The sequence below is a fragment of the Aphelocoma coerulescens genome, chromosome 31 (genome assembly GCF_041296385.1).
Source record: "Aphelocoma coerulescens isolate FSJ_1873_10779 chromosome 31, UR_Acoe_1.0, whole genome shotgun sequence".
Lineage (NCBI taxonomy): Eukaryota > Metazoa > Chordata > Aves > Passeriformes > Corvidae > Aphelocoma > Aphelocoma coerulescens.
The window spans coordinates 1,683,968-1,708,116 of NC_091044.1; the positions used below are offsets into that span (position 1 = coordinate 1,683,968).

A 24,149-nucleotide genomic window follows, 5' to 3' on the forward strand; every position below is an offset into this window, starting at 1 on the left:
TGGGGAGGGGATTGGGAACCTCCTTTAAGGGGGAGGGGGTTGAGGTTGGGGACCCTTTTGGGAAGCACGTGGGGGTCTCGGGGGTTTGGGGGGCGCTTAGGGTGCGCTCCCCTGCTTTGCGGGGTGCTGGAGGGGTAAATGGGGCTGGGGGAGGGAGTTCGGGGTCGGGTGGGACCCACTGAAGGGTCGGGGGGGGGCAGTTTTGGGGAGGGGGCGTCCCAGCCCTCATCCGGCCCCGGGGCACGACCCTCCCTCTCCCTCCCCCACTGTGAGGGGACACGGGACCCCCCCCCTCCCCCCGCGCCCCCCGGGACCCCCAAATTCTCCCCTCTCCGCACCAGCGGGGAGTGGGGGACCCCTCGTGTGAGCGCTGGGGATGGGGGGGTCCCTGTGCGATTCCCACCCCCCCCTTCCCAAAATCCGAGGCAGGGAAGCGCCACCGCCCCCTCCCCAAATTCCACATTCACACCCACCCCCCTCCTTCCCCCGACCCCGAATCCCCCCGACCCCGAATCCCCCCGCACCGGGGGCGGTCCCGGCCCGGTCCTTCCCACGCCCCCCCCCCCCGCCCCCCCAGATCCCCCCGCACCGGGGGCGGTCCCGGCCCGGCCCCCCCTCCCCAGGCCCCCCCTCTGCCGCCGCCTTCCCACGCCCGCAGCCGCCGCCGCCGCCGCCGGGCCCGCACGCGCCGCCCGGTAGCCACCCGGTAAGGACCCCCCGACACCCCCCCGACCCCCCCGGGACCCCCCAAACCCAACCCCTCCGCCATCTCCCCCCTGGGCCCCCCCCCTCCCGCTCCGGTACCCGCGGATGCTCCGGCGCGGGGGAGGGTCCACTCGGCCGGAGCGGGGCCCGTTCCCGCCCGTGGCCCCTCGGAGTGACCCCCCCCCCACCCAGCGACCTCCCCCCAAACCCTTCCGACCCCCTCCAGCCCCCAAATCCGCGGTGTCCCCACCCCCCCTTCCCAGGGATGCTCCAGCCGGGGGGAGGGGCCCTGGCGTCCGGGAGAGGAGGGGGACACCCAGGCGCAGCCCCCCCCTCCCACCCTGAGCGCCCCCCCCCGATCTCCCCAAGCCCCCGTGACCCCCCCGGGGCCCCCCCGAACCCTCCCGGTACCCGGGGATGCTCCAGCCGGGGGGGGGGGAGGGAGGGACCGTCCGGGCTGGGTGCAGGGGGAGGGGAGAGGAGAGGGGCCCGGGCGTGCGGGGGCCTGACCCCCCCCATAAACACCCCCCGCCCCCCACCCGCACCCCCGGACCCCCCAAAGCCCCCCCGCGCCCCCCGGTACCCAGGGATGCTCCAGGCAGGGGGGGGAGGGGGGCGGCAGGCCCAGGGTTCACGGCAGTGACCCCCCTCCCATCTCCACGGGACCCCCGTGGGCTCCCCAAAACCCCCCCCAAAACCCCCCCCGAGCCCCCCCCGGGGGTACCCAGGGGTCGCGGGGGGGTCGTGGTGGGGGGGGGGGTGTCACCGGTGTCCCCTCCTGGGGGGTGTCACGTGACCACCCCCCCCCCCCCCCGCGAGGCCGGGGCTGATGCAAGGGGGTCCCAGGGGCACAAAGGTCCCCGGGGGGGCGGGGTCCCTAATGAGGTGCTGCTAATGAGGGGGGGTTCATTAGTGACGCTGCTAATTGGCCCCCGAGCGGGTGGGGGGAGGGCCCGGACACCTGGGTGCTGGCGGGTGTCACGGGGGGGCGGGGGAGAGGGGGGAGCTGTCGCATGAGGACCCCCCCCCGCCCCAGTGGATGACGCCCCCTCCCCACCCACAGCGGCCCCCCCGGCGGGGCGGGGGGGCCATGGAGCACCGGCTCCGGTAGCCACGGGCTCGCACGAGGACCCCGGCAGGCGAAGACCGAGGAGAGGAGCCAGGTAGGGCCCCACCCCCAGCACACCTGGATGGCGGGGGGGGGGCGGGTCTGGGGGGTCCCTGCCCTGGGTATGGGGTCGGGGGTGTCCCCTACAAGGGGGGACACCTTAGAAAGTGTTGGGGGGGGGGGTCCCTGCCCTTTCTATGGGGTCAGGCTGGGGGTCCTGCCCCCTCCCCTTTGATGGGGGTGGTTCTGAGGGGGGGTCCTGCCTTCTATAGAGGTCAGGCTGGGCAGGGGGTGGTGCAGCCCCCCCCCCCACACTACCCTGACACCTCCCCATGCTCCCCCCCCCCCCACAGGACACCCGTCCACCCATGGCCCCCCCTCCCCCTTGCCTGCCCCTCCCTCCCCTACCCCGGGCACCGCGGGGGGGGCCGCCGCCGCTGCTGACCGCCGTGGCCACCATCACGCTGGTCACCGCCGCCACCGTCGGGGCCTGCCCGGCCGTGTGCCGCTGCGCCGGCGGCCGCGTCTACTGCAACGACCGCGGGCTCACGGCCGTGCCCGAGGGGCTCCCGCCCGGCGCCACCACGCTGTTCCTGCAGAACAACCGCATCGGCGACGCGGGGATCCCGGCTCGCCTGGGCCGGCTGCCGGCGCTGCGGGTGCTGTACCTGTACGCCAACGCGCTGGAGCAGCTGCCGGCGCACCTGCCCCCGGCGCTGCGGGAGCTGCACCTGCAGGAGAACAACGTGCGCGGGCTGTGCCGCCGGGCGCTGGCGCGGGCGCCGCTGCTCGAGCGCCTGCACCTCGACGACAACTCGGTGTCGGCGGCCGGCATCGAGGAGGACGCGTTCGCCGAGAACCGCCGGCTGCGCCTCCTCTTCCTCTCGCGCAACCACCTGAGCAGCGTCCCCGCGGGGCTGCCGCCGGCGCTGGAGGAGCTGCGGCTGGACGACAACCGCATCCACACCATCCCTCTGCGCGCCTTCGAGGGGCTGCCGGCGCTGCGGCGCCTGGTGCTGGACGGGAACCTGCTGGCCAACCAGCGCATGGCCGACGACACCTTCAGCCGCCTGGGCAACCTCAGCGAGCTCTCGCTGGGCCGCAACGCGCTGGCGGCCCCGCCGGCCAACCTGCCCCGGGCGCGGCTTCGTCGCCTGTCGCTGGCCGCCAACGCCATCAGCCACGTGCCGGCCGGAGCCCTGGCGCGGATGCGGGCGCTGGAGCGGCTGGACCTGTCGGACAACAACCTGACCACGCTGCCGCGGGGGCTCTTCGACGACCTGGGCAGCCTGAGCCACCTGGGGCTGCGCAACAACCCCTGGTTCTGCGGCTGCAACCTGGCCTGGCTGCGGGACTGGCTGCGCCGCCGCGCCCCGCCGCGCCTCGAGGTGCGGGGGCTGCTGTGCCAGGCGCCGGCGCGGCTGCGGGGGCTGCCGGTGGGCGAGCTGCGCGGCGAGATGGACGCCTGCGAGACCCCCGCCGCGGGGGGCGGCGGCGGCGGCGCTGCGGGCGGGGGGACGTCCCCCGGTGTGGCCGCCGTGTCCCCCCCCGCGGGCTCGAACGGCGCCGCGGCCGCTTCGCCGGGAGCCGCCGCGGCCGCGCCGGGGCTGTGGGTGCAGGCGGCGCCGGGGGGGGCCCTGCGGGTGCGGTGGCCACCGGCCCCCCCCGGGGCGTCGCTGAGGCTGAGCTGGCTACGGCCGGGCGGGGGGGCCGTGACCGAGACGCTGGTGCGGGGGGAGCGCGGCGAGTACGTGGTGCGGGCGCTGCAGCCCCGCGCCCCGTACCGCGTCTGCCTCGCCGCCCTGGAGCCCCCCGCCGCCCCTCCGCTCTGCGCCCAGGCCCGTGCGGGGGCCGGGGACCCCCCCCAGCCCGGCTCTCCCGCAGCCCCGGCCGGTGGCGATGCTCCCCCCGCGCTGCCCCCGGCCGCGGCTCTGGGGGCGGCGGCGGCGGCGGCGGCGGCCGGGGTGATGCTGGGGGTGCTGGGGGGGTGCTGGAGGCGGAGGAGGAGGAGGAGGATGGGGCTGGGGGGGCCGCCGCCGCCCCCCAAAGTCGGCGGGGGGGGGGGCGCGGCTGCCGCTGCGGCCCCTGAGGCCCCCCGAGGAGGGCGGGATCCGCACCGTGTACCCCCCCCCACCGCCGCCGCCGCCGCCGCCGCCGCCCCCCCCCCGGCGTGCGGGGGTACCGGGGGGGGCAGGTGCCCCGTGGGGGGGGAGGGGGGTCCTGATGGAGGGGGGGGGGGGGAAGCGGGCGGCCTCTTCCTGGGAGACCCCCTCCCCGTGTTGGGGACCCCTCCCGGGCTGTGGCTCTGAGGACATTTCGGGGGACCCTTTTAGGGGCATTTTGGCTTTTTTAAGGTGTTTTTTCGGCACCGCGGCTTTTTGGGGGGGGGAAAAACGGCAGATTTGGTGCAGGAATGGGATTGGAGGGGGAGGGGGAGGGGGTGGACGGACCCCCGCAGCCACGACCCCCTTGGGACCTCCGGGAGGACCCCAGGCCCCGACAGAGCCTGTGGGGAGTGGGGGTGGGGAGGACCCAGGGGTCGGGGTGGTTCCCCCCTCCCCCCGCGCGCCTTCGGGCCGGGTCTGTGCCCCCCTCCCCTTCCCCTCCCCCCCCCCCCCGCGAGGTGCCTTCACCCCTCCCCCCGCCCCTGCCGTTGGATTTGGGGAAAAAGGACCAAAATCAGGAAAAACCGACCCAAGAGGGCCGAGGGGGACCCGAAACTCCCCCTCTCCCCACCCCCCCAATAAACCCAGCGGCTCCTTTTCCTGCCGGCGCCTCTTTCCCGTGGGACGAGGGGGTGGGGGGGGGGTCCGGGGGGGAAAACTGAGGGGGGGGGGGAGGGAGGGAGGGGGTCACATAGGGGAGTCGCAGGGGAAGGGGTGGGGGTGTCACTGGGGGTCCCGGGGGTGGTGACACGGGGACCCCTCGGAGGAGGACGAGCCGTGGGAGGGGGCTGGGGGCGGGGGGGTCACACCAGGGCCCTGTCAAGGTCACACGTGTGTCACTCAACACCCGCCCCCTCCCCAAGGGACCCCCCCCATGACTCCCCTCGGGCGAGGGTCCCCCGTGCAAGCCCCGCCCCTCGGTCCAAGCCCCGCCCCCTCCCCGCGCCAGCCCCGCCCCTCGCCCCCTTCCCGGGAGACCTCCGCGCCGCCAGGGGGCGCTCTCCCACCCCGCCTCGCCCTCCTTCCACCCCGTCCTCTGTGATTGGCGCCGCCCGCAGCCAATGGGAGAAGCGGAAAATTCCAGAAGTCCCAGCGGAGCCCGACCAATGGGCGCCCAGCGCCGGGAGACGCGGCCAATGGGAGCGCGCGGGGGCGGGCCCCGCTGCCGGCTTCCGCTGGAAGCGCGTCTGGAAGGGGGCGGGCCCCGCTTCCCGCGGCAGCCAATGGAGAGGCGGGAGCGCGGGCGGCAGCCAATGGGAGCGCGCGCGGGGGCGGGCGGGCGGGGCGCGCGGCCAATGGGGCGCGGGGGGCGTGGCCGCGGGGTTCTAGCAGCTTCCAGAGGGCGGCGCGGGAGCGGCGCGAGCGGAGCCGCGGCCATGGAGGAGGTGGGGGGGGGGGGGGGCGGCTGAGGGGTCCCGCGGGGGACGCGGAGGGGCCTGAGGGGTCCCGGGGACGGGCGGAGGGGCTGGGGCGGCCCGGGGGGCGGGTCTCGGGATTGGGGCGGGATCCAAAGGGGCCCCAGGGCGTTAGAGGCGTCCCGAAGCGGATCGGGTGTCCCTGCCGGGGTCGTGGGGCTCTGAGGGGATCGCGGGCCCCTGAGGGGGCTCAGGGCGGTTTCGCGTTGTCTGGGGGTTCCTGAGGGGTGCTGGGGAGGGGGGGAGCGTGGCTGGGAAAAGCGAGGGGTCCCCGGAGGGGTTCAGGGTCCTTGAGGACGCGGGGAGGGGCTGGGGGAGGGCCTGGAGGTGTTTGGGGTCTGCAGGAGCCCGTTCCTCCCTCACGTTCCTGATGTTCTTTCTCTTTCCTCTCTCCTTTTTTTTTTCCCCGGCTCTCTTTCACGTTCTTCATCTTCATCTTTCCGGCCTTGCTCACGCCTCTCTTCTCCCTCGCCCCCCTCTCGTTGCTTTCGCCCTTCTCTCTCCTCCTGCCCCTTGCCCTCCGTTTAATTTTCGTTCTTCTCCCGTTCCTCGTATTTTCGTGCTTTCCACCTTCCTCGCACCTCTATCCTCCTTGTTTTACTCGCGCCTTCATCCTCCTCATCATCCTCGCACCTTCATCCTCCTCATCGTCCTCGCACCTTCATTCTCTTCATCATCCTCGCACGTACATCCTCCTCATCATCCTCGCACCTTCATCCTCCTCATCATCCTCGCACCTCCATCCTCCTCATCGTCCTCGCACCTTCATCCTCCTCATCGTCCTCGCACCTTCATCTTCCTCATCGTCCTCGCACCTTCGCCGTCCCCCCTCCTTTTTTCCTTCATCCCCTTCCCATCTCCCCCCATTCAACCCCCCCCCCTCCCTCCTCCTTCTCCTCCTCTTCCTCACGCCCTTCCCTTCCCGTTCCTGTCCCTCCTCTCCCCGTGCCCGTCCCGCAGGCGCAGGAGCTGAAGGAGCGGGGGAACCGGGCGCTGGCGGCGGGGGACGTGGGGGCGGCCGTGGGGCACTACTCGGCCGCCATCGCCCGGGACCCCAACAACCACGTCCTGTTCAGCAACCGCTCGGCCGCCTACGCGCGCCTCGGGGACTACAGCCGGGCCCTGGCCGACGCCTGCCGCACGCTGGAGCTGCGCCCCGACTGGGCCAAGGTGGGGGGCTCGGCGTGGGGGGGACGCGCGGCTCCCCGTGGGGGTGTGAAGGGGACAGGGTGGGGGCTGATTTGGGGGGGGGGGGCTGCGTGGTCCCCGTCGGGGTGAGGAGGAGGGGTTCCATGGGGTGATTGGGGGGGGGGGGGGCTGCATGGTCCCCGTCGGGGTGAGGAGGGGGGGTTCCATGGGGTGCGGGTGTCTGGGGGGGTCTGGGTGGCCCCAGCTGGGTTAGGGAGGGGCGGGACGGGGGTTTGGTCTTGAGGGGGCTGCGTGGGTGTCATAGGGATAGGGAGGGACGGGATTGGGGGGGCTCAAGGTGTGTCTGAGCGTGGGGATTGATCCCCTGAGTGGGGGTCCCAGGGGGGCTGAGCATGGGGGATCCCCTGGGTGGAGGTCCTAGGGGGGCTGAGCATGGGGGATCCCCTGGGTGGGGGTCCCAGGGGGGCTGAGCATGGGGGATCCCCTGGGTGGGGGTCCTAGGGGGGCTGAGCATGGGGGATCCCCTGGATGCGGGTCCCAGGGGGCTGAGCATGGGGATTGATCCCATGGGTGGGGGTCCTAGGGGGGCTGAGCATGGAGATTGATCCCATGGGTGGGGGTCCTAGGGGGGCTGAGCATGGGGATTGATCCCATGGGTGGGGGTCCTAGGGGGGCTGAGCATGGGGATTGATCCCATGGGTGGGGGTCCTAGGGGGGCTGAGCATGGGGATCGATCCCCTGGGTGGGGGTCCTAGGGGGGCTGAGCATGGGGATTGATCCCATGGGTGTGGGTCCTAGGGGGCCTGAGCATGGGGGATCCCCTGGGTGGGGGTCCCAGGGGGGCTGAGTATGGAGATTGATCCCATGGGTGGGGGTCCTAGGGGGGCTGAGCATGGGGATCGATCCCCTGGGTGGGGGTCCTAGGGGGGCTGAGCATGGGGATCAAATGGGGATTGATCCCCATGGGTGGGGGTCCTAGGGGGGGCTGAGCATGGGGATTGATCCCCTGGGTGGGGGTCCTAGGGGGGGGCTGAGCATGAGGATTGATCCCCTGGGTGGGGGTCCTAGGGGGGCTGAGCATGGGGATCGATCCCATGGGTGGGGGTCCTAGGGGAGCTGAGCATGGGGATTGATCCCATGGGTGGGGGTCCTAGGGGGGCTGAGCATGGGGATCGATCCCATGGGTGGGGGTCCTAGGGGAGCTGAGCATGGGGATTGATCCCATGGGTGGGGGTCCTAGGGGGGCTGAGCATGAGGATTGATCCCATGGGTGGGGGTCCTAGGGGGGCTGAGCATGGGGATCGATCCCCTGGGTGGGGGTCCTAGGGGGGCTGAGCATGGGGATTGATCCCATGGGTGGGGGTCCTAGGGGGGCTGAGCATGGGGATCGATCCCCTGGGTGGGGGTCCTAGGGGGGCTGAGCATGGGGGATCCCCTGGGTGGGGGTCCCAGGGGGGCTGAGCATGGGGATCGATCCCCTGGGTGGGGGTCCTAGGGGGGCTGAGCATGGGGATTGATCCCATGGGTGTGGGTCCTAGGGGGGCTGAGCATGGGGATTGATCCCATGGGTGGGGGTCCTAGGGGGGCTGAGCATGGGGATCGATCCCATGGGTGGGGGTCCTAGGGGGGGGCTGAGCATGGAGATTGATCCCCTGGGTGGGGGTCCCAGGGGACTGAGCATGGGGATTGATCTCCTGGGTGGGGGTCCCAGGGGGGCTGAGCATGGGGATTGATCCCCTGGGTGGGGGTCCTAGGGGGGCTGAGCATGGGGATCAATCCCCTGGGTGGGGGTCCCAGGGGACTGAGCATGGGGATCGATCCCCTGGGTGGGGGTCCTAGGGGGGCTGAGCATGGGGATCGATCCCCTGGGTGGGGGTCCTAGGGGGGCTGAGCATGGGGATCAATCCCCTGGGTGGGGGTCCTAGGGGGGCTGAGCATGGGGATCGATCCCCTGGGTGGGGGTCCTAGGGGGGCTGAGCATGGAGATTGATCCCCTGGGTGGGGGTCCCAGGGGACTGAGCATGGGGATTGATCCCCTGGGTGGGGGTCCCAGGGGAGTGAGCATGGGGATTGATCCCCTGGGTGGGGGTCCTAGGGGGGCTGAGCATGAGGATTGATCTCCTGGGTGGGGGTCCCAGGGGGGCTGAGCATGGGGATTGATCCCCTGGGTGGGGGTCTCATCCCATGGAGGGTCAGGGTGCGGGGTCCCAAGGTCCACACGGCTCCTCCAGCCCCTGAAAGGACAGGTCGGGGGTCTGAGCAGGGGTCCCCCCCCTCCTGTCCCCCAGGGGTACTCGCGGAAGGCGGCGGCTCTGGAGTTCCTGCAGCGCCTGGAGGAGGCCAAGGCCACCTACGAGGAGGGGCTGGCGCGGGACCCCGGCAATGAGCAGCTGCTGCAGGGCCTGCGTGGGGTGGAGACGAGGCTGGCGGGTATGGGGGGGGTGGAGGGGGCTCTGAGAAGGTTTTGGGGGGGCTGGAGGGGCTCGGGGAGTAGAGGAATGGCTGGGGGGAGGTCCCTGAGAGAGCTTGGAGTGGCTCTGAAAGGTTTGGGGTTCCGGGGAGGGGGAGAGGGGCGGGTTTGGGGTGTTCAAAACAGGACTGGGGAGTCCCTGTGAGGGATTTTTGGGGTCCCTGACCCTTTCTGACCCCGTTTCAGAGCGGAAGCTGCTGAACCCCTTCAGTGCCCCCGACCTGCTGGCGCGGCTCGAGGCCGACCCCCGGACACGGGGGCTGCTGGGGGACCCCGAGTACCGGCGGCTGCTGGAGACGCTGCGCAGTGACCCCGGGCAGCTCGGGGCGTTAGTGCGGGGCTCTGGGGGGCTGGGAGGGCATTTTGGGGAGGGCTGGGAGCAGTTTTTGGGGGCCTGGGAGGGGCTGGGAAAGGGTTTGAGAGTTTACAGGGTTTTGGGGGAGGTTTGGAGGGGTTTTGGAGGGGGGGGGGTCTGTGGCTGATTGAGGGGGGTTAGGGAAGCAGCAGGACCCTCAGGGTGGGGCCACAGTGCAGATTTTGAGGTGCAGGCACCCCCGGGGGAGGTTGAGATGGGGAAGTTGGGGTGCAGCCCCCTCCCAGGGATGTCGGGATGGGGAATTTGGGGGTGCAGCCCCCCCCCTAACGCCCTCCTGCCCCCCTCCCCAGGAAGCTGCAGGACCCGCGGGTGATGACGACGCTGAGCGTGCTGCTGGGGGTGGAGCTGAGCGGGGCTGAGGAGGAGGAGGAGGCCCCCTCCCCCGCCCCCCCCCGCCCCCACCACCCCCCTCTCAGCCCCCCCCAACCGAGGAGCTCCCCCAGAACAAGCAGGAGGTGAGGGGGGGGGTCCCCAAAACCTGGCGGGGAGGGGTTGGGGACAGCCCTGCACAGCTGAGGAGCAGCGGGAGGAGAGACTGGGCTGGAGGGGAGGGGTTGAGGGGAATTTGGGGGGGCTGTAGGGCCGATTTTGGGGTGCTGGGAGAGGAGTTGGGATTTGGGGAGGGTCCCAGCCAGATTTTGGGGGTGAGGGGCTCCCTGCTGGTTTTAGGGTGATCCCCCCGTCAGGCACAGCAGGAGAAGGACCTGGGTTATTGGCGGGGGGGGTTTAGGGAGCAGATTTTTGGGGGTCCCAGCCGGTTTTGGGGTCCCCCCCTCAGGCCCAGTGGGAGGAGCCAAGTCATGGTGGGAGGATCAGGGTGGGAAATTCGAGGGGGGTCCTAGTCAGTTTTGGGGTCCCCCCTCAGGCCCAGCAGGAGAAGGAGCTGGGTTGTTGGGGGGGGAGGGTTTAGGGAGCAGATTTGGGGGGTCCCAGCTAGTTTTGGGGTCCCCCCTCAGGCCCAGCAGGAGAAGGAGCTGGGTTATTGGCGGGGAGGGTTTAGGGAGCAGATTTGGGGGGGTCCCAGCCAGTTTTGGGGTCCCCCCCTCAGGCCCAGCAGGAGAAGGAACCACGTTGTGGTGGGAGGATCGGGGTGGGAGGGTCCCGGTCAGTTTTGGGGCTCCTTTTCTCAGGCACAGCAGGACAAGGAGCTGGGTTATTGGGGGGGGGGGGGGGGGAGGGTTTAGGGAGCAGATTTGGGGGGTCCCAGCCAGTTTTGGGGTCCCCTCCTCAGGCCCAGCGGGAGAAGGAGCTGGGCAACGCCGCCTACAAGCGCAAGGAGTTCCCGGCGGCGCTGGAGCACTACACCCGCGCCGAGCAGCTGGACCCCACCAACATGACCTACGTCACCAACCAAGCAGGTCCGTGACCCTAAACCCCACCCTTCCCCCCCCCCCAAAAACACCCCCTCCCGAACCCCAAAACCCCCCTGAACCCCTCATCCCCACCCACCCACAGCCGTGTACTTTGAGACGGGCGAGTACGAGCGGTGCCGGGCGCTGTGCGAGCGCGCCATCGAGGTGGGCCGGGAGAACCGCGAGGATTACCGGCAGATCGCCAAGTGAGTCTGGGGGCGGGGGGGGCTTTGTGGGAGGAAGGAGGGGGGTGTCAGTGCTGTGCCCCCCTCCCCCAAACCCTCCCCTCCTCCTCCTCCTCCTCCTCGTCCCCTCCAGGGCGTACGCCCGCATCGGGAACTCCTATTTCCGCGAGGAGCGCTACAAGGACGCCGTGCACTTCTACAACAAATCCCTGGCCGAGCACCGCACCCCCGACGTGCTCAAGAAGTGCCAGCAGGTGACGTGGCGGGGTGCAGGGGGGGGGGGGGCACGATGGGCACGGGGACGCTGGGGGTGACCCCCCCCCCCCCCCAGTCCGGCCTCCCCACGCCCAACCCCTCGGATCGCCGCTGCTGCCGCAGGCTGAGAAGATCCTGAAGGAGCAGGAGCGCTTGGCCTACATCGACCCCGACCTGGCGCTGGAGGAGAAGAACAAAGGCAACGAGTGCTTCCAGCGAGGTCTGGGGGCGGCTCTGAGGGGTTTGGGGTGGGTTCCTGTGGGGTTTGGACACCCCCTGAGAGTGAAGGGGGGGGTTGTTTTTTAGGGGATTACCCGCAGGCCATGAAGCACTACAGCGAGGCCATCCGGCGCAACCCGCACGAGGCGCGGCTCTACAGCAACCGCGCCGCCTGCTACACCAAACTGCTCGAGTTCCCCCTCGCCCTCAAGGTGTGGGGCTGCGCTGGGGAGGGGCTGGGGGGTGGGCTTGGGGGTTTTGAGGCTCCTGGGGGTTGGTTTGAGGGGTGGGCGATCAGTTTGGGGAAGGGTTTAGGATTGGTTTGAGGCTCCTGGGATGGTTTGGGGAGGACTGAGATGACCTGGGGTGGTGGTTTTTGGGGACAAAGGGCACTAGGGGGGCATGGGGGAAGTGCTGGGGGTTGTTTTGAGGGTGCAGAGGCCAGTTTGGGGCTCCTGGGACGCTCCTGACCCCTCTTTTTTTTTTTTTCCTCCAGGACTGTGAGGAGTGCATCCGGCTGGAGCCCACCTTCAGTGAGTGGGGGACACGGAGGGGACGGGGGGGACGAGCCCTGCCTCTGCTTTACCCTCATCATCCTCATCCACCTCCTCTTTTGCCTGTACCTGTATCCCCCTCCCTTTTACTCTTCCGCCTGTCCCCGTGTCCCCCACTGTCCCCGTGTCCCCCCGTGTCCCCCCGTGTCCCCCCCGTGTCCCCAGTCAAGGGCTACACGCGGAAGGCGGCGGCGCTCGAGGCCATGCGCGACTACACCAAGGCCATGGAGGTTTATCAGCGTGCCCTGGACCTTGACCCCTCCTGCAAGGTCAGCCTGGGATCCCCCCCTGAGCCCTGGGGTCCCCCCCTGAACCCCTGGGATCCCCCCCTGAGCCCCTGGGATCCCCCCCTGAGCCCCTGCTGCCCCCTTGGACACCCCCTGCCCACTGGGACCCTCGCAGGGCGTGGCAGAGGGGCAGCAGTGCTGCCTTGGGGTGCTGCCCCCTGACCCCCCCTGGAACCCTGCTGACCCCTGAGACCCCCCTGGGAACCCCCTGGGACCCCCCTGGGACCCTGCTGACCCCTGGGAAACCCCTGGGACCCCCCTGACCCCTGTCCCACCCCCCTGTGCCCCCCAGGAGGCGGCGGAGGGGCAGCAGCGCTGCCTGCGGGCGCAGCACCCCCTGGAACCCCCCTGAGACCCCCCTGGGACCCCCCTGACCCCCCTGGGACCCCCCTGACCCCTGTCCCACCCCCCTGTGCCCCCCAGGAGGCGGCGGAGGGGCAGCGGCGCTGCCTGCGGGCGCAGCACCCCCCTGAGACCTCTTGGAACCCCCCTGGGATCCCCCTGGGACCCCCTGTGCCCCCCCTGAGCCCCCCCTGACCCCTGTCCCACCCCCCCGTGCCCCCCAGGAGGCGGCGGAGGGGCAGCGGCGCTGCCTGTGGGCGCAGCACCCCCTGGAACCCCCCTGAGACCCCTCTGGGACCCCCCTGAGCCCCCCTGACCCCTGTCCCACCCCCCCCGTGCCCCCCAGGAGGCGGCGGAGGGGCAGCGGCGCTGCCTGCGGGCGCAGCACCCCCTGAGACCTCTTGGAACCCCCCTGACCCCCCCTGAGCCCCCCCTGACCCCTGTCCCACCCCCCTGTGCCCCCAGGAGGTGGCGGAGGGGCAGCAGCGCTGCCTGCGGGCGCAGCACCCCCTGGAACCTCCCTGAGACCCCTCTGGGCCCCCCCTGACCCCCCTGTGCCCCCCAGGAGGCAGCGGAGGGGCAGCGGCGCTGCCTGCGGGCGCAGCACCCCCTGGAACCCCCCTGAGACCCCTCTGGGACCCCCCTGACCCCTCTGGGACCCCCTGGGAACCCCTGGGCCCCCCCTGGGCCCCCCCGACCCCTGTCCCACCCCCCTGTGCCCCCCAGGAGGCGGCGGAGGGGCAGCGGCGCTGCCTGCGGGCGCAGCACCCCCTGAGACCTCTTGGAACCCCCCTGACCCCCCTGGGATCCCCCTGGGACCCCCTGTGTCCCCCCCGGGACCCCCGTGCCCCCCAGGAGGCAGCGGAGGGGCAGCGGCGCTGCCTGCGGGCGCAGCACCCCCTAGGACCCCCCCTGACACCCCCTGGGATCCCCCTGGGACCCCCTGTGCCCCCCCTGACCCCTGTCCCACCCCCCCGTGCCCCCCAGGAGGCGGCGGAGGGGCAGCGGCGCTGCCTGCGGGCGCAGCACCCCCTGAGACCTCTTGGAACCCCCCTGACCCCCCCTGAGCCCCCCCTGACCCCTGTCCCACCCCCCTGTGCCCCCCAGGAGGCGGCGGAGGGGCAGCGGCGCTGCCTGCGGGCGCAGCACCCCCTGGGACCCCCCTGACCCCCCCTGAGCCCCCCCTGACCCCTGTCCCACCCCCCCCTGTGCCCCCCAGGAGGCGGCGGAGGGGCAGCGGCGCTGCCTGCGGGCGCAGCACCCCCTGGGACCCCCCTGACCCCCCCTGAGCCCCCCCTGACCCCTGTCCCACCCCCCCCTGTGCCCCCCAGGAGGCGGCGGAGGGGCAGCGGCGCTGCCTGCGGGCGCAGCAGCAGCGCTCGGAGCCCCCCGAGGAGCTGCGGCGCCGGGCGCTGGCCGACCCCGAGGTGCAGCAGATCATGGGGGACCCCGCCATGCGCCTCATCCTCGAGCAGATGCAGAAGGACCCCCAGGCCCTGAGCGAGTGAGTGCCCCAAGGGGAAGGGGGGGGGGGGGTCCCCGGGGGTCCCCGAGGTGCTGGGGGGTGGCACCGAGCGGTCCCCGAGTGTCGGGGAGGGTCCCCCCCAGTGTCCCTGGCACCGCCTCCGAGGGGGGGACGGGGTGGCATTGCCCGGCTCTGGCAGCTCCGTGAGGCTCCGGGAGCCCCCCCCAGAGCCCCCCCAGGGGTGTCCCCGGCTGCTGCTGAGGTGTCCTCGGGCGTCCCAGAGTGTCCCCAAAGGTGTGGCAGGGGGGGCACCGAGTCCACCCAGAGCCATCAGTGGGGAAGGGGGGCTGTGCCCAGCGTGTCCCTGAGGCGTCCCTGGGTGTTCCTGGGGCGTCCCTGGATGTCCCCAGGCTGTCCCCAGTGTCCTCAGGGTGTCCCCTGGGTGTCCCCGAGGCATCCCAGGGTGTCCCTGGGTGTTCTCAGGCTGTCCCTGGGTGTCCCTGAGGTGTCCCTGGGTGTCCTCAGGCTGTCCCTGGGTGTCCCTGAGGTGCCAGTGGCTGTCCCCAGGGTGTCTCTGGCTGTCCCTGTGGTGTCCCTAGGCTGTCCCAGTGTGTCCCTGGGTGTCCCCAGGCTGTCACTGTGTGTCCCCAAGGTGCCCCTGGCTGTCCCCGGGGTGTCAGTGCCTGTCTCCGAGGCTTCCCTGGGTGTCCCCAGGCTGTCCCAGGGTGTCCCTGGGTGTCCCCAGGGTGTCCCTGGGTGTCCCTGAGGTGCCAGTGGCTGTCCCCAGGGTGTCTCTGGCTGTCCCCAGGGTGTCCCTGGGTGTCCCCAGGCTGTCACTGGGCGTCCCCGAGGTGCCAGTGGCTGTCCCCAGGGTGTCTGTGGCTGTCCCCAGGCTGTCCCAGGCTTCCCTGGGTGTCCCCAAGGTGCCCCTGGCTGTCCCCAGGGTGTCAGTGCCTGTCTCCGAGGCTTCCCTGGGTGTCCCCAGGCTGTCCCAGGGTGTCCCTGGGTGTCCCCAGGGTGTCCCTGGGTGTCCCCGAGGTGCCAGTGGCTGTCCCCGGCTGTCCCTGGGTGTCCCCAGGCTGTCCCTGGCTGTCCCCATCCCGGGGTCCCCCTCTAACCCCCATTTCCCCCCCCACCCCCCCCACCCAGGCACCTCAAGAACCCCCTGATTGCCCAGAAGATCCAGAAGCTGATGGACGTGGGGCTCATCGCCATCCGGTGACCCCCCCCAAACCCCGGGGACCCCCCCCCATCCCCTGGGGCCCCCCCCGGGGACACCCTGACCCCTCGGGGGGGGGTCTGGGGGCGCTGCCCCTCCCCCCCCTCCATCTCCTGTCGGTTCTGGGGCGCTGCCACCCCCAATAAAGAGCGGAGCAGTGACCCCGGCCTGGGGGGGCACATGGGGGGTGGGCAGGAGGAGAATCTGGGGCATTTTGGGGGTCAGGGGGGGCATTGGGGTCCCTCCCACGGGGCTGGGCTGGGACCACCCCTCCCACAAGGATTTTGGGGGGAAGGGGGGCAGAGGGGGTGTCCGAACCCTCGCACGAAGATTTTGGGGGTGTCCCCCCCCCTCCCACGAGGCCCCCCCAGACACCGAGGTCCCTTTGAGCACCACGAGCGTGTTGAGCCTTGCTGGGGAGGGGGGGGGGGGGACACAGGGACAGGAGGGGGGGAGGGGCGGCTCTGGCCCAGCTGGGGAGGGGGCTCAGGGGTCGTACCCCCCCTCCATGAGGCGCCGCAGCTCGTGGGGGTCCCGGGGGTGCCCCCCCAGGGCCAGGTACCCCCCCAGGAACTGGTGCAGCACCCGGGGGGGGGCCGAGAGCACGCGGAGCCCCAGGGTGACGTCACCGCTCAGCCACAGCCGCACCTGGGGGGGGGGAGAGGGGGGCACGGGGTGAGACCCCTCCCCAAAACCACGGGGGGGGGGGGGGGGGCACAGGGCTGCTCCCAGTGCCTCCCAGTGCCTTCGGGTGTGCTCCCAGTGCATTTCCAGTGCCTTCAGGTGCGCTCCCAGTGCATTCCCAGTGCCTCCCAGTCCCTCCCAGTGCCTTCGGGTGCGCTCCCAGTGCATTTCCAGTGCCTCCCAGTGCATTTCCAGTGCATTTCCAGTGCCTCCCAGTGCATTTCCAGTGCCTCCTAGTGCCTCCCAGTGCCTTTGGGTGTGCTCCCAGTGCATTTCCAGTGCCTCCCAGTCCCTCCCAGTGCTTTCAGGTGCGCTCCCAGTGCATTTCCAGTGCCTCCCAGTGCCTTCGGGTGTGCTCCCAGTGCATTTCCAGTGCCTTCAGGTGCGCTCCCAGTGCCTTCAGGTGCGCTCCCAGTGCATTTCCAGTGCCTCCCAGTCTCTCCCAGTGCATTTCCAGTGCATTTCCAGTGCCTCCCAGTGCTTTCGGGTGCGCTCCCAGTGCATTTCCAGTGCCTTCAGGTGCTCTCCCAGTGCATTTCCAGTGCCTCCCAGTTGCTCCCAGTGTATTTCCAGTGCATTTCCAGTGCCTCCCAGTGCATTTCCAGTGCCTCCCAGTGCCTTCAGGTGCACTCCCAGTGCTTCGTGCTCACTCCCAGTGCATTGCTGGTGCTTTCCAGTGCCTCCCACTGCATTCCAGTGCTTCCCAGTGCGTTCAGGTGCGCTCCCAGTGCATTTCCAGTCCCTCCCAGTGCTTTCGGGTGCGCTCCCAGTGCATTCCTGGTGCTTTCCAGTCCCTCCCAGTGCATTTCCAGTGCCTCCCAGTGCCTTTGGGTGTGCTCCCAGTGCCTCCCAGTGCTTTCGGGTGCGCTCCCAGTGCCTCTCAGCTCACTCCCAGTGCATTCCAGTGCCACCCAGTGCCTCCCAGTGCTCCGCATTAATTCCCAGACCATTCCTGGTGCTTTTCCAGCATCTCCCAGTCACTCCCAGTTCTTTCCAGCTCACTCCCAGCGCCTCCCAGCCACTCCCAGTTCTTTCCAGCTCACTCCCAGCGCCTCCCAGTCACTCCCAGTTCTTTCCAGCTCACTCCCAGCGCCTCCCAGCCACTCCCAGTTCTTTCCAGCTCACTCCCAGCGCCTCCCAGCCACTCCCAGTTCTTTCCAGCTCACTCCCAGCGCCTCCCAGTCACTCCCAGTTCTTTCCAGCTCACTCCCAGCGCCTCCCAGCTCACTCCCAGCGCTTTCGAGTGCCTCCCAGTCCTTTCCAGTGCCACTCCCAGCCCATTCCCAGTGCTACCCAACGCCTCCCAGCGCTTCACACTCGCTCCCAGCCCACTCCCAGTGCCTCCCAGCGCCTCCCAGTGCACCTGCTGGCTGTCCCAGTTGACGTCCCACTGGCGGAGGTCGCTGTAGCTCCAGCTGCGGGTGACGGCGCCGGAGCCGAGCTCGACCCGGAGCAGCCGCGAGGGTCCCACGGCCAGAACCTCATCACGGCCCGCGCCCCGAAACCTGCGAGCCCCCCGAGCGGCTCAGCCCCCCCAGAAACGGCTGAGAGCCCCCCCAAAATGGCTGAGAGCCCCCCCGAGCGGCTCAGCCCCCACAAAAACGGCTGAGAGCCCCCCCAAAATGGCTGAGAGCCCCCCCAAAACGGCTGAGAGCCCCCCCAAAATGGCTCAGACCCCCCAAAAACAGCTGAGAGCCCCCCCAGAAACGGCTGAGAGCCCCCCCAAAATGGCTGAGAGCCCCCCCAAAACGGCTCAGACCCCCCAAAAACGGCTGAGAGCCCCCCCAAAGGGCTCAGACCCCCCAAAAACGGCTGAGAGCCCCCCCAAAATGGCTGAGAGCCCCCCCAAAATGGCTCAGACCCCCCAAAATGGCTGAGAGCCCCCTCGAGCGGCTCAGCCCCCCCCAAAACGGCTGAGACCCCCCCCAAAATGGCTGAGAGCCCCCCCGAGTGGCTCAGACCCCCCCCAAACGGCTGAGAGCCCCCCCAAAAACAGCTGAGAGCCCCCCCAAAACGGCTCAGACCCCCCAAAAACGGCTGAGAGCCCCCCCAAAGGGCTCAGACCCCCCAAAAACGGCTGAGAGCCCCCCCAAAATGGCTGAGAGCCCCCCCGAGCGGCTCAGCCCCCCCAGAAACGGCTGAGAGCCCCCCCAAAATGGCTGAGAGCCCCCCCAAAATGGCTGAGAGCCCCCCCAAAACGGCTGAGAGCCCCCCCAAAATGGCTCAGACCCCCCAAAAACAGCTGAGAGCCCCCCCAGAAACGGCTGAGAGCCCCCCCAAAATGGCTGAGAGCCCCCCCAAAATGGCTCAGACCCCCCAAAATGGCTGAGAGCCCCCCCAAAATGGCTGAGAGCCCCCCCGAGCGGCTCAGCCCCCCCAGAAACGGCTGAGAGCCCCCCCAAAATGGCTGAGAGCCCCCCCAAAATGGCTGAGAGCCCCCCCGAGCGGCTCAGACCCCCCAAAATGGCTGAGAGCCCCCCCAAAACGGCTCAGCCCCCACAAAAACGGCTGAGAGCCCCCCCAAAGGGCTCAGACCCCCCAAAATGGCTGAGAGCCCCCCCAAAATGGCTGAGAGCCCCCCCGAGCGGCTCAGCCCCCCCCCAAACGGCTGAGAGCCCCCCCAAAACGGCTGAGAGCCCCCCCAAAATGGCTGAGAGCCCCCCCAAAACGGCTGAGAGCCCCCCCAAAATGGCTGAGAGCCCCCCCAAAACGGCTCAGACCCCCCAAAATGGCTGAGAGCCCCCCCGAGCGGCTCAGCCCCCCCGAGCGGCTCAGCCCCCCCAAAATGGCAGAGCCCCCCCCAAACACCTGGGACCCCCCCCTCAGTGCCACCCCAGCCCTGAGCGGTCCCAACCAGTGCTCCCAGTGCTCCCAGTACACCGCACCTCGCACTAGGCCAGCTCCACCCCGCTCCCCCCAGTGCCCCCCAGTGACCCTCCCAGTCTGTCCCAGTCCGTCCCAGTGCCCCCCGGTGACCTTCCAGTGCCCCCCAGTGATCCTCCCAGTCTGTCCCAGTGCCCCCCAGTGATCCTCTCAGTCCATGCCAGTGCCCCCCAGTTGACCTCTCAGTCCATCCCAGTCCATCCCAGCGCCCCCCAGTGACCCTCCCAGTCCGTCCCAGTCCATCCCAGTGCCCCCGTGACCCTCCCAGTCCATCCCAGTGCCCCGAGTGACCCTCCCAGTCCATCCCAGTCTCGTCCCAGTGCCCCCCAGTGACCTTCCAGTGCCCCCCAGTGATCCTCCCAGTCCGTCCCAGTCCATCCCAGTGCCCCCCAGTGACCCTCCCAGTCCATCCCAGTCCATCCCAGTGCCCCCCAGTGACCTTCCCAGTCCATCCCAGTGCCCCCCAGTGACCCTCTCAGTCCATCCCAGTGCCCCCCAGTGACCCTTCCAGTCCGTCCTAGTCCATCCCAGTGCCCCCAGTGACCCTCCCAGTCCATCCCAGTCTCGTCCCAGTGCCCCCCAGTGACCTTCCAGTGCCCCCCAGTGATCCTCCCAGTCCGTCCTAGTCCATCCCAGTGCCCCCCAGTGACCCTCCCAGTCCGTCCCAGTCCATCCCAGTGCCCCCCAGTGACCATCCCAGTCCATCCCAGTGCCCCCCAGTGACCTTCCCAGTCCATCCCAGTCCGTCCCAGTGACCCTCCCAGTCCATCCCAGTCCATCCCAGTGCCCCCCAGTGACCTCCCAGTCTGTCCCAGTCCATCCCAGTGCCCCCCAGTGACCCTCCCAGTCCATCCCAGTGCCCCCCAGTGACCTCCCAGTCTGTCCCAGTCCATCCCAGTGCCCCCCAGTGACCCTCCCAGTCCATCCCAGTGCCCCCCAGTGACCATCCCAGTCCATCCCAGTGCCCCCCAGTGACCTCCCAGTCTGTCCCAGTCCATCCCAGTGCCCCCCAGTGACCTCCCAGTCCATCCCAGTGCCTCCCAGTGCCCCCCAGTGACCCTCCCAGTGCTCCCAGTACCTGACCACGAAGTGCCCCAGTCCGAAGCCGGGCAGGGCCCTCCAGGCCTCCACGAAGCGCAGCCGGGCCTGGGGGGGGCTCAGGGGCCCCACCCGCTGCAAAACCTCCAGGAGCCGGGGGGCGAACTGGGGGGGGGGGTGGGGGGGAAGAGGGGAAATGTGAGGGGGGGGCTCTGGGGGGGGGAGGGGCAGTGTCGGTGTCGGGGGGCTCTGGGGGGGGGGAGGGGTCCCGGTACCTGCTTGGCTTTGATCCTGCGCTGGAAGCGGGGGGGCAGCAGCCGCCGCGGGTCCGGGGGGGGCCGGGAGGGGGTCCCGGGGGGGTCCCCCCTGTCCGGCTGCACCCCCAGGACCCCCAGGACCCCCCGGATCTCTGCCCGGAGCGCTGCGGCCGATGGGGACCCCCCCCGCGAGGCCGCGCAGCACCCCGAGACCCAGCGGGCGTATTGGGGGGGCTGGGGGGGCGGGGGGGCACGGTGAGACCCCCAGAGTTCCCACAGAACCCCCCCGGATCCCCCAAACTCCCTGAGACCCCCAAAATTCCCACAGAACCACCCCGGATCCCCCAAACTCCCTGAGACCCCCAAAATTCCCACAGACCCCCCCCCGGATCCCCCAAACTCCCTGAGACCCCCAAAGTTCCCACAGACCCCCCCCCGGATTCCCCAAACTCCCTGAGACCCCCAAAGTTCCCTCAGAACCCCCCCCCCCCGGATCCCCCCAGAACTCCCCCAGGAACCCTCGAGCCCCCCCCCGAACTCCCCCCACCACCCCCCAGGACCCCCAAACTCTCCCCAAACCCCCCCAAAATCCCTGAGAACACAACCCCCCCCCCCGAGACTTCACACCCCCCCACCTAGACCCCCCCAGGACCCCCAAATCCCCTTGGGACCCCCCCCTCCCCCCCCCCCCGAATTCTCGTGTCCCGTCCACTCCATTGCCCCCAGACCCACCAGGACCCCCCCGGGACCCCCCCCGGGACCCCCACCCACATCACGGCACCGCAGGAGGGTCTCGCTCATCCCCCCCGGCGTCGGCACCCGGAGTTTGATGCCGAATTTCTGCGCCCCCAAATCCACCTCGGGGGTCACCTCACAGCCTGGGGGGGCACAGGGGGGTCAGGGGGGTCCCGGGGGGGGGGGGAAATGGGGGTCCGGGAAAGGAGATGGGGGCATCCCAGAGGGGATTTGGGGGGGTCCTAAGGGGGTCTGGGAGATATTTGGGGGCCCTGGGGGGATTTGGGGGCACCCAGAGGGGATTTGGGGGGGTCCTAAGGGGGTCTGGGAGATATTTGGGGGCCCTGGGGGGGTCCCTGGGGGGATTTGGGGGCACCCAGAGGGGAGTTCGGGTGTCCCAGGGGGGTTCGGGGGGGATTTGGGGGCCCTGGGAGGGTCCCTGGGGGGATTTGGGGGCACCCAGAGGAGAGTTCGGGTGTCCCTGGGGGGATTTGGGGGCACCCAGAGGGGAGTTCGGGTGTCCCTGGGGGGATTTGGGGTCCCTGGGGGGTCCCTGGGGGGATTTGGGGGCCCTGGGAGGGGTCCCTGGGGGGATTTGGGGGCACCCAGAGGAGAGTTCGGGTGTCCCTGGGGGGATTTGGGGGCCCTGGGAGGGTCCCTGGGGAGGAAATGGGGGGGGGGGGTCCCAAGAGATTTGGGGGTGCTGAGGGGGGAGGGGTCTCCGGGTGATTTGGGGGAAGTTTTGGGGTCTCACCACGGAGGTTGAGCTGCTGTTGGGTGCCCCCCGATCCCGGGGGGGTCCAGAGCGACAGCGACGACCCCGAGAGCACGGCCCGGGTGGGGCGGGACCCCCGGAACGGCCACGGGGACGGCCTGGGGGGGACCCCAAATGTGGGGGGGGGGGGGGGGAAGTCAGCAGAGACCCCAAAACGGCCACAGGGATGGGCTGAGGGGACCCCAAATTTGGGGGGGGATCAAGGGGTGGGATCGGGGTCTGGGGGTACCTGGAAATCTCCAGCTCCTCCTCCAGCTCAAGGGGGGCTCCGAGCTCCTCCTGGGGACCCCCCCGGACCCCTCAGTGATTCCCAGTAACTCCCAGTGACTCCCAGTGGGGCCAGATGAAACCACCGGTATTTCCCAGTGCTCCCAGTGTCCCTCCCAGTACCTCCCAGTCCCCCCAAACGCCCCCCCCCGAGCCCCCCAATCCCCCTCCCAGTGCTCCCCAGTGCCTCCCAGTGCCCCCCAGAGCCCCCCAGTGCCTCCCAGTGCCCCCCAGTGCCTCCCAGTGTCCCCCAGAGCCCCCCAATCCCCCTCCCAGTGCTCCCCAGTGCCTCCCAGTGCCCCCCAGAGCCCCCCAATCCCCCTCCCAGTGCCCCCCAGTACCTCCCAGTGCCCCCCAGTCCCCCTCCCAGTGCCTCCCAGTGCCCCCCAGTCTCACCGCTGGGGCGGGGGTCCCGCTGCCCCCCAGGCTCAGCTCCAGTTTGTCCAGGGCCGTGTCCAGGTCCTGGGGCTCGGGGGGGTCCTGGGGGTCCCCCCCATCCCCCCACTCCGCCCCCTCTATCTGGTACTGGGGGTCCAGAGGGGTCAGGGGGGATTTGGGGGGGGTCCCAGCGGGATTTGGGGCTCAGGGAGGTCCGGGAATGTTTGGGGAGGGTTTGGGGAGGATCTGGGAGTTCCCAGGGGGTCCCAGGGGGTTTGGGGGTGCCGGAGCGAGGTTTTGGGGTGTTCCCAGGGGATCCAGGGGGGTTTTGGGGAGTTCCCAGAATATCCAGGGGGGTTTTGGGGAGTTCCCGGGTGATCCAGGGGTGGGTTTTGGGGAGTTCCTGGGGGATTCGGGGTGAGTTTTGGGGAGTTACCAGGGTATCCAGGGGTATTTTGGGGTGCTCCTGGGGGATCCAGGGTGGTTTTGGGGTGTTCCCAGGATAACCAGGGGGGGTTTGGGGTGTCCCCAGGGTATCCAGGCTGGTTTTGGGGTGTCCCCAGGGTATCCAGGGTGGTTTTGGGGTGTTCCCAGGGGATCCAGGGGTGTTTTGGGGAGTTCCCAGGATAACCAGGGGGGGTTTGGGGTGTCCCCAGGGTATCCAGGGTGGTTTTGGGGTGTTCCCAGGATAACCAGGGGGGGTTTGGGGTGTTCCCAGGGGATCCAGGGGGGTTTTGGGGTACCTGGAGGGCGGCGAAGAGCATCCCCTGCTCCTCGCTGCAGTCGATCTCCTCGGCCAGGAGGGCCCCCAGCGCCTGCTCCTGCAGCAGCGCCACGCGCGGCTCGTCCTGGGGGGCCGGGGGGGGCATTTGGGGGGGCTGCGACCACAGGGGACCCCCAAAACCCCTCCCGGAGATCCCCCAAAGCCTCTCCCGGGGGGTGTTTGGGGAGTCGCACCGAGGGTTTGGGGGTACCTGGTGGGTTTTGGGGTAGCTGGGGGGTATTTTGGGGGTCCCTGGTGGGTTTTTTAAGGGTCCCTGGTGTGTTTTGGGGTACCTGGGGGGGGTTTGGGGGGTCCTTGGTAGGTTTTGAGGTACCTGGGGGGTATTTTGGGGGTCCCTGGTGGGTTTTGGGGTAGCTGCGGGGTATTTTAGGGGTCCCTGGTGTGTTTTGGGGTACCTGGGGGGTATTTTGGGGGTCCCTGGTGTGTTTTGGGGTACCTGGGGGGGATCCCTGGTGTGTTTTGGGGTACCTGGGGGGTATTTTGGGGGTCCCTGGTGTGTTTTGGGGTACCTGGGGGGGATCCCTGGTGTGTTTTGGGGTACCTAGGGGGTATTTTGGGGGTCCCTGGTGGGTTTTGGGGTAGCTGCGGGGTATTTTAGGGGTCCCTGGTGTGTTTTGGGGTACCTGGGGGGGATCCCTGGTGTGTGTTGGGGTAGCTGCGGGGTATTTTAGGGGTCCCTGGTGTGTTTTGGGGTACCTGGGGGGGATCCCTGGTGGGTTTTGGGGTACCTAGGGGGTATTTTGGGGGTCCCTGGTGTGTTTTGGGGTACCTGCGGGTCCAGCCCCATGGCGCAGGGGTATTTGAAGCGCAGCAGCAGCTCCTCGTCCTCGGCCACGCCCTGTTCCAGCAGCGAGCGCCCCACGTCCAGCCACCTGCGGGGGCGGAGCCGCGCTCGGCCACGCCCCAAAACAAGCCACGCCCACAAACCCCACCCACACCACACCCTCACAGCCCCGCCCACTCCGACCACACCCAAACAAGCCACGCCCACAAACTCCATCCCACCCTCACAGCCCCGCCCACCGAGCCCCGCCCACACCCAAACAAGCCACGCCCACAACCCCCCACCACACCCTCACACC

General features: G+C 70.1%; 2 protein-coding genes across 2 annotated transcripts; both read left to right on the top strand.

Moving 5' to 3' along the window:
• Window positions 1-138: 138 nt before the first annotated feature.
• LOC138100318 (leucine-rich repeat transmembrane protein FLRT1-like) lies at window positions 139-4,122 on the top strand. Its single transcript, XM_068998130.1, has 3 exons — window positions 139-168; window positions 578-706; window positions 2,167-4,122. The coding sequence occupies exons 1-3, from the start codon at window positions 139-141 to the stop codon at window positions 4,120-4,122; spliced, it is 2,115 nt and encodes a 704-aa protein (XP_068854231.1).
• A 1,175-nt stretch (window positions 4,123-5,297) lies between these two features.
• STIP1 (stress induced phosphoprotein 1) lies at window positions 5,298-15,427 on the top strand. Its single transcript, XM_068998232.1, is given in 15 exon segments — window positions 5,298-5,363; window positions 6,354-6,563; window positions 8,831-8,972; window positions 9,199-9,340; window positions 9,679-9,770; window positions 9,773-9,843; window positions 10,620-10,746; window positions 10,844-10,946; window positions 11,059-11,179; window positions 11,304-11,400; window positions 11,487-11,611; window positions 11,896-11,932; window positions 12,119-12,222; window positions 13,914-14,086; window positions 15,197-15,427. Coding segments are annotated over 15 exon segments (1,626 nt in total). The 5' UTR covers window positions 5,298-5,354; the 3' UTR covers window positions 15,270-15,427.
• Window positions 15,428-24,149: the final 8,722 nt, after the last annotated feature.